This window comes from Leptonychotes weddellii, chromosome 9 (genome assembly GCF_054177405.1).
Source record: "Leptonychotes weddellii isolate Sample4059 chromosome 9, ASM5417740v2, whole genome shotgun sequence".
In the NCBI taxonomy this organism is placed as follows: Eukaryota; Metazoa; Chordata; class Mammalia; order Carnivora; family Phocidae; genus Leptonychotes; species Leptonychotes weddellii.
Genome location: NC_138377.1, coordinates 85,103,011 through 85,118,380, shown reverse-complemented (window position 1 = coordinate 85,118,380; position 15,370 = coordinate 85,103,011). Strand labels below are relative to the sequence as shown.

Here is a 15,370-nt window from a genome sequence, read left to right as displayed (position 1 = left end):
TACATTGTGATGGAATTTCATCTTTAACATTCTATAATCTTACACCTGCTTCTTGTCTTTTTGTGGGTTCAAGAGCCCGTTGACTTGTGAAGAATTTGCTGCCTTCTTATGAGCTTGCTTACTTGTTCTTTTGTGAAATTTCTTGAACATCTGAATATTGTGGAAGAAACAATAAAACTACACCATGAGGAAAACTAAAGGTCTTTATTTAAAATCTGGCATTTGTATTAATATATTTTATACTTTGTGATATTTGGTAAAGCAGTTCAGTGGTTTTTTGCTAGTTCCACGAATCTTACCCAGTGTTTACAGGCATATTTATCCAGCATCTGAATGTCTGTACCCAGCAATGTCTATTTCTTTAGGAAAGATTTAAACACAGTTCAGAATTTTATCTTCTGTTGAGTGTCCCCTTTAATTTCCGTTCATAGACATATATGTGACTTCCAGTTTGACCTTCTGGCAAGTGAGTGTGGAAGAACACAGCAGTTCTCTCATAGTTGCTTGAAATTAGGAAAGCACTTATTTCCTAGAAGTAAATAAATGTTTAAGTAAATAAAGGCTACATTTTCTGAGTACTGTTTCAAGAATTTTAGAATGACCTAATTTGTGCCTCTACCACTTTTTTCTTAATAAAACTATAGTTTCTTTTTAATCAACTGATTTTAGAGAGGGAGAGAGAGCACAAGTGGGTGGGGAGGGGCAGAGGGAGAGAGAATCTCAAGCTGACTCTGCACTGAGCACGGGGCCCGACACAGGGCTCAATCTCATGACTCAGATGACTGTGAGATCATGACCTGAGCCGAAACCAAGAATCAGACACTTAACCAACTGTGCCACCGAGGTGCCCCAAAGCAATATAGTTTCTTAATAAAGAATTAACTCATGGTAAGTAACATATATATCTTGGTAGTTATAGAACTGGGATGGATTTTGACCAGGGAAAAGAACCAATTACAAAATATGGGGCTTGAAAGGAACCATAAAAAAGTTACGTTGTCTGTTTACCTGAGTGCTAAACCGGAGGTGAAATAGTGAGTTTTCCCCTTTTTCATGTTTCCTTACCTCCTCTAAAATGCTGAAGATGATCAAGTGAGTAGGCAATGTTGAATCACTGTGAAACTCTTTATCTAGCCAGTTTAAGGGATTTAGATAGAATATATCTGCTTCATCAAGGTACTGGCTTTTTCCAGTCAGGTCTGGGGGACATTGGAGAAATCTCATTGGAAGTGGGTAGTGGACATGGCTGTAAAGAGAAAGTTACCATTATAGTTACATGAAGTTAAAAAGGTGAAAGTTTTCCAATTACTCTCAAGATTTATCATGTTCACATAACAAAATGTGAAGTCTGAATCTAAACTGGGTCCCATTAAGGTTAAGAAGCAAGCCTTTAATGTAGTTTTCTCAGAGATGTACGATAGGATTCTCAGACCACGTGCCTGCGCAGCAGCAGTCTTCAAGTCCAAACTAATGCATGAAACTCCATTTCAAGATGGGATAGGAAGTCAGCAGTGTGGGAGACCCCATATTCTCCAACCTTAGTATGCTTTTCCAGGAAAGGCCTGAAGTGGGTGACTTTTATTAATAAGAGAATAATTATCCATAGGCTTAATTGGCAAGGTAGAAAACTTCATGAACCAGAGAAAAGGATTCTTGCTTTCTTCCCTTTCTGCTCTGAAAGGGGATGGATCACATCTTTGAAAGGTGGTTCCTGTATGGGTTTTGTTGTTGTTGTTGTTCTATATTTATATAAATAGATTGGGTGATAGAGAGCAGCATATGTTCACTGATTCAAATCCAAGTAAGTAATGGTTTTATTGTGGCATAGAAAGACTAGACTGCAGTAAAAAAGATGGATTGATGAATTATGACAACTTAAGCCAGTTACTTGGGCCCGGCAAAAGCCATGTTTATAACTGCCTAAGGAAAAATAAACATGTGATAGAGGTTTATGTTATCTATGAACAACATACAAAGTAAATTTACACAAGACCTAACACTTGACGACTTGTATAATTTAGGAGAGGAAGGTCTTGCTTCAGGGAGAAAACCAAAACAAAGCTGAGAAAACAGCTGCAAGCTTTCTACTCCAAAGTAGGCATTATAGATATTTTTTGCTCCATTGTGCAGTTTGAAAAATGTAAGATGAGAACTTGATGAACTACTCAGAGCCTGAGACATCAGCTATACAACCATGTACGGAAAGCATCTTGAAGTCTTTATAATTCCTGTTCTCTGCCGTGTTACTGCTAATGTGAGCATGGAGGGAGAGTGAGTGTCCTGCTCTCAGCTCTAGTCTTTTTTATATAGTAGGTGAACCTCAATTTGAAGGGGTATTTGGGTCTGACATCTAACCTGTGGCTTTTGCTAGGCAGTCCCAACTTTCCAAATTGTGTATTAATGATTGGCATTAATGATTCAGTTAATTTAACGCTTTTGCAGAACTCTACTTATCTTAAAATGATAACAGCTTTGATACTCAGTTAATTGAATGTGCACATGGAAAATTAACTTCAGACTGTTTAAAGCCAGGTTAAGTAGATGTAGAACTTTTTCAAGGAAAGCAGTTTGCTTTACGTAACCTTGTACTGTTATTAGGCAATTGGAAGCATAGGACCAGATGGATTTCTGTTTAAATGTCCTGCATAGTAAAGGCAGTTTTAGTGTTGTATTTCTCAGAAATACTTAATTCAAGTTTAGAATATCATCTAATTGAATTTCCTAATTTTTATAGGTGAAACAACTAATATAAAGAGAGATTAAAAAAAGACTGGTTTAAGACCAGGGCAGTGGTCCAGCAGTAAATGTGGCGTAGAATCTAGTGTTTTGAGATTAATTAAAAATTTTAAAAATAGAAGATGTATTACAAAGATTTGTAGTAAGCTCAATGATAATTTCTTTTAATACGGTTACCTTCAAATAACCTCTAAAATATTTTATATTACATTTAAAGCAGATCATTTAAATGTAAGTCATTCATATTTTTAAATTTTATTTAAAAGTGATATATGATTTTTATTGACATACTTCAAATGGCTTTTAAAATTCAGTGAATATATATGGATAGAAGTTTCAGATTTCTTAGTCATTTGATCAGTTATCAATTAAACTCAGGAACCTGAAAGGAATTTTGAAGTAGTTCGTTTCATTTTCTTAATAGCACATAGTGGAACAACTTTTATTACCTATAATAAGGAGTAGAGTGGCAAGGCATCATTATAAATACTGAAGCTGGAGATTTATTGGGATTATTGTAACAGAGTTCTTGAATATGAGTCATGACATCAAGAGTACCCCGTTGATGAACTAAACCAGTATAGAGGGCAAGGAGCATATTCGATAAAAACAGGAAACTGAGAGCTGGTTTCTTCCACGTTTTCAGGTGGTTTAGTGAGTACCCTGTAGGAAGACAGACATGTTGAACCATAATACTGGCATTCTTGTTTTAGGATAGCTAAGGAAATGTTAACTGCAAATACATTTGTAATCTTTAATGGAAGTAGCACAAACTGAAATGGTGTCATGGGGAAACAAGAAATGAGCAATAGGTATCTTTATAATTTCTCTAACCATTCACTGTCCTTGTCCTCAGGTCTTTACCTTTTTCTAGAAAGAATTGAAGGATAGTGGAAAAAGAATGGCGAGGGAGTCCAGCAAACCCAAATTTGAATTCTAACTCTGGCACAGGTTGCTTTCTTTACTTTGCTGAGAGTTATTTTCCCCATCTGCAAACGGGATAACAGTAACTTTTCCAAGTGTTAGAAAAAACTTACATCCAGTGCTTGTCCTGGTACATAGTAGTTCATTTGTCTGTCTCTTCTCTTTAATCTCCCAAGCACTAGCAATGGATGGTGTACATATAAGTCTCCATAATTTGGAGGAAGTGTGGCAGAGTGTCCTTTTAGGAAAATACACCACTGAGCGATTTTCAGTAGTTACCCATGCCACCATACATAGAGTATCTTTTTCTGAAAGAAGTATGTCTTTTCTTTCACCACAGTGTTGGGCAATTTGGAGATGCTGAACAATTTCTTTTTTAATTTGTAAAAGTAATTCTTGCGTGTGGCAAAAAAAACAAGCAGAACAAACAGAGTAAATGAAAAGTAAAAGTCCCCCGCCCCCTTCCTATAGTCCTCCTCCCCCACAGTGGCCACTGATAATGAGCACATAAGGATCTGTCGAAAATACCCATAAAAAAACAGCCCTTTGCCCTGGAAAAGAATAAGCTTATTAATGAACTTGGCATTTTGTTCATACTCCCCATGTCTTGTCCCCATGGAATTAGATAATTGTTCTTTTGGAATTTGAGTATCCAGGATCCAGTCTGTGGCTTGCCTGAAATTTTAGCACTAATTCCCACTGGGGCAAAGGCACTGTTTCCCATGATCATCACCTAATTGACTGCTATCAGCTGTCTTAGCTTGGCTCAATTACTGAAAATAACTGAACATGAATAAAATTAATTTTGAACTGTTCCCGTTTAAGGACACTAACATAAAGTTGGCCTAGGAGGGACTGTTTCAAAAACAGGAGTAAATTAAGACCTGTAACTTACTTGAATCACATCTAGTACTTCACATTAACTGAAGACACTCATTCTTTCAACTTAACCATTGTCATAAATTAAAAAGACAGTATGTATTAACATTCAGTTTAGGAAAAACTGAAGATACCTTTTGTTGTACACTTAAATGTATCTTAACTAGGTATGGTGCCTTTACAGCTCTTTTATCTGTCTTCATTGTATACATTATATTGTATATAAATAATATATAATAATTGAAAATTTAGCTATTGAAAATAATAAAATAGCTTCATCTATTCCAAGACATCTGACACCTGCCACTTGATAGCTGAACCAGATTTGGCCAAGAAATCTTATATGCTCAATTTCATTCCTCCAGGAAGTGTTTTAGATAACATTACCTATAGTTCATTCTGTTCATTAGTTGGACTATCACACATCCCTCTCACTTACTACTACTTGAAATAGCTGATTAGCCAACACATTCTAAAAAGTAGTGTGATAAAAAATGTAGGAAGATCAAGAAAACTAAACCTACATTTAAAATATATCTAAATTTATGTTTGCACTAGCAAAATGAGGAAACTACTGAAAGTTTGAGAACTAGAATTAGCTTTATTAGAATTGAAATAGAATTCCAGAAGTTCTCTTATATGTAATAATTCCAGTCACAGAACTAATAGACCAGCAGGCTTAAAAGCTGTGCTTTCTTGGGTAGACAGAAGAAACCAAATATACCTAGTGGCCTCAGATTGCAAAAAGCTACATTAAAGCCTATCCTGGCAAGCACTTTAGAAGACAACTTGCCCTCAGGAATAATCAAATGAAGTGTAACTTGGGCATGTGTGAAATGTTCACTCATCAACAGTCTGTACACTCACTAAATGTTCCTTGAACGCTTTTCAAAAAACGGGCATTAGGGATACAATGGTATGGTGACTGATCTAAAACTGGAGTGCATGGTGGTGAATGCTGTAAAAATGGCATTTTGGGTAAAATGTTGGAAGGAAATGTGCTTGTATTTCCAGCTGCTTTAGTACAGAGGAGAGTCTTAAATCAGCTAATGCTTATATTTCATATTGTCTTTGTTGTGATACTAGGATGGATCCTTACAGAGAGAAATGAATCTCCCTATTATTTGGGAAAAAAATACACAGAAAATGTTGGGAAGATAAGGAAAGAAGGAACAGCTGAACAGACTTTCATTTGAATACTCCCAGGGTTTTCAAACTATCTGACACTGAACATTCTCAAGGGGATTCAGAAACTGGAGTTGTTAAAGGGAGAGTTGGAAATAATTACAGTTACAGTTCTAGTCTGCACCACAAGAGAAGCTTAGGATTCAGTTTTCTTACAGGGAAGCAGTATGATTTCTTCAGTATTTTAAAAAAAGGTAACAAGATCTTAGTAGCTGCTGTCTAGTAAGTCTACGTAACTGTACGTACAAATAATAATGGAGTTCTCACTGAAAGGATCCACCCTAAAATGAGCTAGCTTCAGAATGGGATAGTCAGCACAACGTAATGTAAGCATTATATAACCTGAAATGTGAGACCCCTCTCCCAATTACTGAAGATTCTGCGAACACAAGCTTTCTTCTATAAACCACTTACAGAAATCTTTCAGCCTCTTATGTAATTTCCATGAGAATAAAGACTTAGTATGAACCCGGGTGACTACTTGTCGGAATCGAAATTCATTCCTTCATTTCACATACAGTAGTCCCCCCTTCTCTGTGGGGGATACATTCCAAGACCCCTGGGGGATGCCTAAAACTGCCAGTAGTACAGAACGCTATACTCTTTTTTTTTTTTTTTTTTAATATTTTATTTATTTGACAGAGACAGCAAGAAGAGGAACACAAGCAGGGAGGAGCGGGAGAGGGAGAAGCAGGCTTCCCGCCAAGCAGGGAACCTGATGCGGGGCTCGATCCCAGGACCCTGGGATTATGACCTGAGCCGAAGGCAAACGCTTAACGACTAAGCCACTCAGGCGTCCCTATACTCTTTTCCTATACATACCTATGATGAAGTTTAACTTACAAATTAGGCATGGCAAGAGATTAATAATAACAGTAAAATACAATTGTAACAGTATACTGTAATAAACGTTATATGAATGTGGTCACAAAATTTCTTACTGTACTGTAGCCATCTTCCTTGTGCTGATATGATATGGTAAAATACCTATGTGATATGAAGTATGGTAAATGATGTAGGCATTGTGATGTAGTGTTAGGCTACTACTGACCTGAGGATAGGTCAGAAAAGGGATCATCTGCTTCTGGATCGCGGTTGGCGCAGGTTACTAAAATTGTGGAAAGTGAGTAGTGAATAAGGGCATGCTACCATAGTAACTCTTTCTAACTCAATGCTAAATAACATTCCAGAATTTTTAATTTGCTCCTGTTATCTATGCCAACAAAAAGATACATAAAAAAGGAAGTTGTAAGAATTTATAAGACTGATAGTTTATCTCTGGGAAATGGAACTAGATGATTAGAGAATGACACTATAGGGTTTTTTCTTTTTGTACCATGAGTTTATAATAAACCCACTGGGTTCTTATCCAATCACTATCATCAAACCACTGTTACAGTTTTAAATCCATTATGTCCCAGCTGACTACTCTCCAGGATAAAATCTGAAAACTTGAGTATGTAAGGCCCTGCATGAGTTGGTTCCTTCTTTACTCAGCCATATCTCCTAATCGTCATATGATTTATCTTGATACACACAGTTACTTTTTATGTTCTGGATACTTCATGTTACAATCTATTGTTCTGCAAGGACTGATGAATTCCTTCTTACCGAGGTAAGGTTCATTGGAATGGAGGGGATGAGAAAGGGGCCGTTCATTACTGATCCCATCAAACACGGGTAGGAAGGATGCACCCTTGTTTTGACAAGACTTAATAGAAAACCCAATCTAAAAGCCCACGAAAAAGATCTCTACCAAGTTCTACCAATCAGAGATGTTTCTCTGGGAAAGCTGTTCAGTTAACTTAAATTCAGTGTTTACATGAAAAAAATAAAAGGTGGTTTAATTCTGTGATGGAACATACAGGAGAATGGGCCTGGGAAAGAGAGACTTTATTAAGAACAATAAGGAGAATACTGGGCACAGAGGTATCAGGAAGAATTTTATGTTGCTACTTTGCTAAGGAAATAAAGCTATTTTCATATAAGTTCTAAGTAATGCCAAAAACAGATGTTTAAGGGCATTATTAGCATTTTATGTAAAGAGATAAATTATCAAAATAACCACCTGAAAGAGCATAAGTGCCTCTGACGAGGGGAATTGGGAGGGAGGGCTGGGAACCATTGTTTTTTTAAAACAAACTTACGGAATGGCTTTTGGAACAACATGCATGTGCAGTTTTGATAAAACAATTAGCATATGCAGAAACAGAGACAAGCAAGTCTGTTGGCCACTGTGGTAAAAGCAGATGAAGCAGATACCCAACTTAGAATTAGTAGCAGGTGTTGGAAACCTCATCAACACAAATGACAGAGGTTCAATTAAAAATTTCAATGTTATTAGACCAATGGCACCTTTCTTTTACAGATAAGGAAACTGAGGCACAGGTTATACAGTTCACTAAGGATCAGAGCCAATTACAGAAGGTATGTTTTCCAGAGTCAGTCCTATTCTGGATAGAACTGAGGGAAATTCAAATTAGGCAAGAGAAGTTACTGTAGATTGAAAAAATGGCTGCAATTATCCCTCTTCATGTGCCCAATCCCTACCTGAGCCTGAAGTTTCTCATCTTTTGAATCTGGCCTGGCTTTGCGACTTGCTTTGACCAAAAGAATGTGGTGGAAGTGACAGCCAACTACAGACATAGCAAGTTTTAAGCCACTGAGTTTTAAGGTGGCTATTACACAGAAATTGCTGATAGCGTTGTTGTGTTTATGTAAAACTCAGGTTAAAATAGGTCATAAAAGAATAAAAACAGATTTGAGGTACAGTATAATTCATGTAGTTAGAAAAGACACAAACTGGGCCATTTAAAACAACTCCGAAGAGAACTCTTGTCTGACATTGTTCCTGAACATCCAAAGACTAATGTCAGGTGAGCTCACTACTGACTCTTAGTGGGAATACAAGTCTAGGAATGGAAACTTCAGGTCCAAATCAAGGACCTTAGGTAGATGTGTCCAAAGGAGGGATCACATCCACTGAGACGATGAGGGGATTTGTTAGTTCCCAGTCCTTTAGGGATCCTTCTGAGTGGACAGAGGATGGAACAAAGGCCGATTCTTGTTCATTAGAAGGGGATCCTCTTCAACCCTCATCGGCATTTTATCTCAATCTTTGAGATTGGAAACAGGTTACCAAGAACCTACCGCTTAAAAGATTCATTCTTTTGGACTGGGAATGAGGATTCAGACAACCCAGTCTTCCTCTAAAACACTCTGTAAAGACACAGCACAGAAGTGGAATGCTAGAAAACCTCAAATTATAAAAATGGAATGAAAACCAAGCTCCTTAACTAACCAAACAACACACACAAATATTTGACCTCCAGTATAGCAGCACATCTGGGCAGAAACCAGACTTGATTTAATTATAACTCCAACTCAAGTGGTTGTAAAGAAAAATTTTAAATCTGAACAGTGATTTATGAACAGATTTGCAGATTTGCTCTGGTGAATGGGCCCACTACTCTTAAGACTTGCCATATAGCTGTCAGATGCCTATATTTTTTGCCTGCATCTATATATGAAGTGAGACTATAATGACTCAAATTAACTTGGTTTCAACACTTCAGATGTATCAAATATTTAGATGTCTGTGTGTATATATACATATAAAAATTATGTATGTTGTGTATATAAATTATGTATGTGTTTATATATATAAATTACGTTCATATCTCAACTGAAGAGAGTATATCTGAGATCTATAGGAGATGATGTATACTTGGTCAAAGGTGGCTGCTTAACTCAGTTAGTTGTTTGGTTTTTTTTTTTAAGTCAAAAGTTTGATATCCTTAACTCCCTAGTTTTTCCCAGCCTCCAAGTCTCAGCTGTATACTTATTTCTTCCCTCCCCAGTCCAGTGATTTTTTTTTTAGTGATTAATATTTGAGGGAAGCCAAGTCATTTATTCTGGATTAAACCTGAAGTTAATGAAGTTTCAGTTCATAGTTTTTCCAAACCAACCAATGTAAAAATTCACATTTTCCAGAGTTGAGTACTATAACGCTTTGTAGAAGTCACATGTAAAAAAATTACTGCAAAGACCTAGTGGAAAATTGGAGAAAAGGCCAAAAATAAAATCAGAGGTGTAGATCACTTTAAAAATTGCATATGCATTAGAGTGAGTCTTAAAGGGTTAGATGTGTATGAAGAAGCACTAAAAAGTAGTTTCAACAGCTATATACTTTTCATTTGTGGAATGAAGAATTTCATAGTTTAATCATAAACTTAAAATGCTATTCTAAAATAGACATATTTCATTACTTTAGCATGGAAGATTCCTACTAGCCAGAAACACCACCACCCAAAGGTCCTTTGGATATTAAGTCCTTATGTTTTTTTTTTTTTTTTTTATTTTGAGAGAGAGAGAATGAGAGACAGAGAGCATGAGAGAGAGGAGGGTCAGAGGGAGAAGCAGACTCCTTGCTAAGCAGGAAGCCCGATGTGGGACTCGATCCCGGGACTCCAGGATCATGACCTGAGCCGAAGGCAGTCGCTTAACCAACTGAGCCACCCAGGCGCCCCAAGTCCTTATGTTTTTATATCACATTATAGGACATAGGAAAAAGTATATTTAGGCTGTAAAAGGAATACTGCAGTATTTATATTTACAAGTTATAACTTGTAATTAAGAAGCATTTCTCATTTAGCTTAGTTGAAAACAAATATTTTAGTGTTTAAGGAAAATTTATTGTCTTAACTATTTCTATATAAATGCAGCTTTTTCTATATTAAATAAAAATACTTACCACAAAACACCATGCAGAATGGTAAAACTGGATAGATAAACCTGAATTCTTTGTGGCTCAACATGCTATAATAAAAAAAGATATTAAGAGAATTACATGACAGTTTGAGAAATAAATATATTTAAAAATGAAATATAATAGCAATCTGTTTTTCTAAATACTGAGACTGAATTTCATGCTTCAGGATGCAGTCTCATTATTTTTTAGTTATAAGGTGATGATGTGTTAAAAGTAATCCTAATACTTGATGTCAAAGTGAAATTCCAAAGTACAACTACATTCTAAAAAAGATTTCTATTACCAATCCAATTAAGTCATATTACTCAAATTTGGAATAAAGATACATACTTATTATATATATATTATATATATTTTTTCATTTAAAAATATAATTTGTCATCCTTCAATACTTAAAATTTTGGTAGTTTTTAAAAGCAAATAAAATTTTTTCAACTTCTTAAAAATTGAATGTAATCCTTGTCAAGCAAACTATACATATCAGAAGTATTCATTCTGAGCATCAGCATAATTATTACCTTTTCTGTCTGCTAAAGAATCCCCACTAACAAATCATAAGAGTTAATACATGTCCAGAAGATAAACAGTTTACTTTCTGAAGAATTTAAATTCTTGGTAACATTAAAAAAATAATTATTTGAACAAATAAAATCTTACCTATAAACTAGCAGTGTCCATAGCACAGTTACCAAAAGTATTCGGTACCTCCTTGGGGCCAGAAAGCAGCCATGAATAAAGAAGGGTAAGTGAGTCCCCAAAACAGCTGGAAATCCTTGACTGAAGTACCAGTGCCATGGATGAGAACCATAAAATGTTCCCAAATTCTGAAGCACGTTGAATTTCAAGAAGTTATACTGAACCAGGGTCCACTGGCATAGTTGATGGAAAAAAATAGAAATGTATTAGTGCCAAGTATGAATCTTTGGCATTAGGGAATTTGGCAGAATCTTGAATGAAGTCTAAAAACCAAACAGTACTTTATATTAATAATTTTGATTAATAGCCACATGAAATCATTCTTTATTCATTTTAATGTTCTAAGTTTTAATGTGTTCTGTTAATTTGTAAAAAATTAGGTTTCTGTAATTCAAGAAAACATGAATAAATGTTCGTATGTATTTTGACAATGTAAGTTTTACAGAGATAAAGAAGATCCTCAAAAATAGGTTTTATATGAGTATGTGTGTTACCCATATTAAAAACTTTAGTACCTTATATATCACACATTAAAATAAAGCTCTGAGAACATTACCTTTTGAGTTGTCACACAAAGCAGATAATAACAGCAACAACAGCAGTTAACAGTAAGTGCTCATTTCTGCCATGCACTATTGTAAGCATTTACATAGCTTACAAGCATTATCTCATTTAATCCTTCAACCTTATGAAACAGGTACCACAGTTATTTCCAGTTAAGGAAACTGGCAAGAAAGGTACATAACTTATCCAAGGTCACATAGCTAATAATGAAGGTACTAAGTTTGAAATTCTGGCAATCTGATTCCAGAGCCCCTAAGTGACTTAAAATTGGGGAACTTAAAAACAACCAAAGGCCATTACCAACAGTCATGACATTAAAATGTCAAATCAAATGGCTGAAGAGAGTATTCTGATTAATTTGAAATTCTGAATGATTAACTTGAGGTCAATTAAAATTTAAAAATTTAACCACTGTTACAAACCTGACTAAATTGTACAAACTTGACAAAAATGCCATAAAATGGACTCCTTTTAACTTCAACTATGAATATACAATTCTGTTTTATAGAAAACACAGCAAATTGATGAAAGGCATATGCCAATAGTTTTTTTTAATGTATCCCATAAAATTTTTAAAAAGTGATTTGCCTGCGTTCCCAAATATTCACAGGATTAATAGGTCAGGTTGAGTTTTTAGTGTAATAAATGTTGTGTAATAAATGGTTAGATTAAAAATAGCTGTTAGCTTAATATATTTTTACTTACTTGACCAAAAAAAATACGATCAATTATAAGAGACAAACTCAAATTGACAAATCTGAAAAACAAAACAGAAGGGTGATTAACATTCTGAACTTACTGAAAATCCAATACTGGCATATGGCTTTGCAAATGCTTGGCATCAAAAGTCACTTTAAAAATGACCTACAATTTTGCCAACTGAATATGGATTTACATGTTAAAAGATCTTTCACTGATAGATGCTGTATTTAAGGAAAGTTTCTAAAAGTAATAAACACTGCATTATCTATTGCTGCACAACAAATTACCCTAAACATTGGCAACTTAAAACTATGAACATTTATTACCTCATCATTCTGTGGGTCAATAATCCAAGTGGAGCTTAGCTGGGTGTCTCTGGGTCAAAGCCCCTCATGAACTGTCAAAATGTTGCCTGGGGCTAGAGCTTCATCTGAAGGCTGACTGGTGCTGGTGGGGAAATCTGCTTCCAAGCTCACTCAACACGACTGTTGGCAGGGCTCAGTCTCCCAAATGAGACTTTTTTTTTTTTTTTTTAAAGATGACCTCCTGACATGGAGACTGGCATCCCCCAGGGTAGGTCAGCAAAGAGAGAGTAAGATGGGCATCTAACATGGATGCCACAGTCCTTTTATTACAGAGCGTTAGCAGCACTTCAAAAAGCTCTTCTATCTTTCCAACCAATCTCCACTCCCTTCCTAAAGGTGACCATTATCCTGACTTCTGATAGGGTAGATGTTTTGCCTTTTACTGAATTTTAAAAAAATGAAATCACACTGTAGTATTCATGTACAGTTTCCTTCAATCATGCTTGTGAGACTTAACCACATTTTTTGTATATTGCAGTAGTTCATTTATAATACTATATTGTATTCCACTGAATTAATATGCCACAGTGTATTTATTCTGTTGATGGACACTGCTTTCCTTTTTTTTTTAAGCTATTATGAACAGTGCTATGAACATTCTTTTATGTGCCTTTTGTTTCCCATATATATGTATATACATTTCTGCTGAGTATATACCTAGGATTGAATTACTGGGCCCCAGGGTGTAAGTGCAATCAGCTTTAGTAAATTCTTACAGTTTTCCAAAGTGGTTGTATCAATTTATATTCCCACAGGAATATATAAAGGCTCTATATCCTTTCAGGCATTTGGGTAGATGTATACTAGAATGTCATGGTGGTTTTAATTTACATTTCCTTGGTGACTATGAGGTGAGTATCTTTATACTTCTTGGCCACTTAAATATCTTTTGAAGTACCTGTTTAGGTCTTTTAATCAATTTTCTATTATCTTTTTCTTACAGATTTGTACAAGTTCTGTATATAATTGATAGATGGTTTTTCTTGGTGTTGTGTTTTGTACTGCAAATATCTTCTGGTCTGTGGCTTGCTTTTTCACTCTTAATGGTGAATCTGATGAAAAGAAGTCTTGACTTTTAATGTATTCAAATGTATTTATCTTTCCTTTATAGTTAATACTTACTACATTTTATTTAAGAAAGCTTTGCCTGCCTCAAGGTCATGAAGATATTCTATCATATCTTGAAGAAGTGCAACTCTTTTACCTTTACATTAAGATCTATAATTCCCTGGATTTTTATTTTTTTGTTTATGGTGGCAAGTAGGGATCAATATTAATTTTTCTCCCATATGGATATCCAGATAATTATATATTTATTGAAAAGACTATCCTTTCTCTACTATAGTGCCTTATCACTGTTATCATAAATGAGTGACTTGCTGGACTGATGTGTCCCACCAGTCTATTTGTTTTACCTTGCACTGATTCTGAGTTGTTTTAATTACTGTAACTTTGTAGTAAGTCTTAATATCTAGTAGTGTAAGTCATCCAACATTTCTTTCTCTATGATTCTTTTAGATAATATTGGTATTTTGCATTCCACTTAAAAATTTAAAATCAGCTTTATCAGTTCATACACATACACGCCCCGTACTGGGCTTTAATTGGAACTGCACTGAATATACAGATCACAGTTTGGGGAGAGTTGATATCTCTAAAATATTGAATCTTTCATCCATGAACGTGATATACTCTTCCATTTATTTAGGTCTTCATTAGTTTCTCCCAATAATGTTTTATAGCTTCCTGTGTAGAGTTCTTGTATATCTTTCATTATTTTATTCATAGACATCTGATGTTTTTTGATGCCACCATAAATGGTATTTCTGTTTTCCTTTTAATTTTTTATTTTGACATAATCTCTGACTGAGAAAAGTTGCAAGAATACTATAAAGAATTCCCATAAATCCTTCACCTAGATTCCCCAAATGTTAACATTTTACCATATTTGCTTTATCTTTTTCTTTCTCTTTAAATTTGTATTTTTTTCTGAACTGTTTAATAAGTTGCAGACATCATTCACCTTTATCCCTATACTTCAGTGGGTATTTCCTAAAAACAAAATTCTCTTACATAAATCACAAATAATCAGAACCATGAAATACTAAATTTTTATGGCTATCTAATTTACACCTTGTTCAGATTCTACCAATTGTCCCAATATCCTTTATACAAAGAAAAAAAAAAAACCCTGATTATTTGTTGTGTTCAACTTGTTCTATCTCTGTAGTGTCCTTTAATCTAGAATATTTCCTTAATCTTTCCTTGTCATTCATGACTGGCATCTTTGAAGAATACAGGTCAGTTATTTTCTAGAATGTACCTCAATTTGGGTTTGTCTGATGTTTTTTCATGAATAGATTCAGGTTATGCATTATGGCAGTAATACCATAGAAAAGACAGGGTGTTTTCTCTGCTTTTGATCTGGTGTCTCATGATAGTGATCTGTCCAATTACTGGCAATGTTAACTTTGATCCCTTTTTTTTAATTATTTATTTTTAAAAGATTTTATTTATTTATTTATTTTTTTAAAGATTTTATTTATTT

The 15,370-nt window shown here is 34.9% G+C and overlaps 1 protein-coding gene across 1 annotated transcript in view; it reads right to left on the bottom strand.

Moving 5' to 3' along the window:
• Positions 1 to 185: 185 nt before the first annotated feature.
• PIGB (phosphatidylinositol glycan anchor biosynthesis class B) overlaps positions 186 to 15,370 on the bottom strand; it is a 30,274-nt gene continuing 15,089 nt past the window's right edge. Inside the window, exons 6-11 of the mRNA XM_081831865.1 lie at positions 12,461 to 12,549; positions 11,153 to 11,364; positions 10,478 to 10,542; positions 3,186 to 3,399; positions 1,066 to 1,246; positions 186 to 529 (exon numbers count right to left, since the gene is read on the bottom strand). Coding sequence (XP_081687991.1) covers positions 392 to 529; positions 1,066 to 1,246; positions 3,186 to 3,399; positions 10,478 to 10,542; positions 11,153 to 11,364; positions 12,461 to 12,549 — 899 coding nt within the window. The 3' untranslated portion in view covers positions 186 to 391. The remainder of the gene's footprint in view (positions 530 to 1,065; positions 1,247 to 3,185; positions 3,400 to 10,477; positions 10,543 to 11,152; positions 11,365 to 12,460; positions 12,550 to 15,370) is intronic.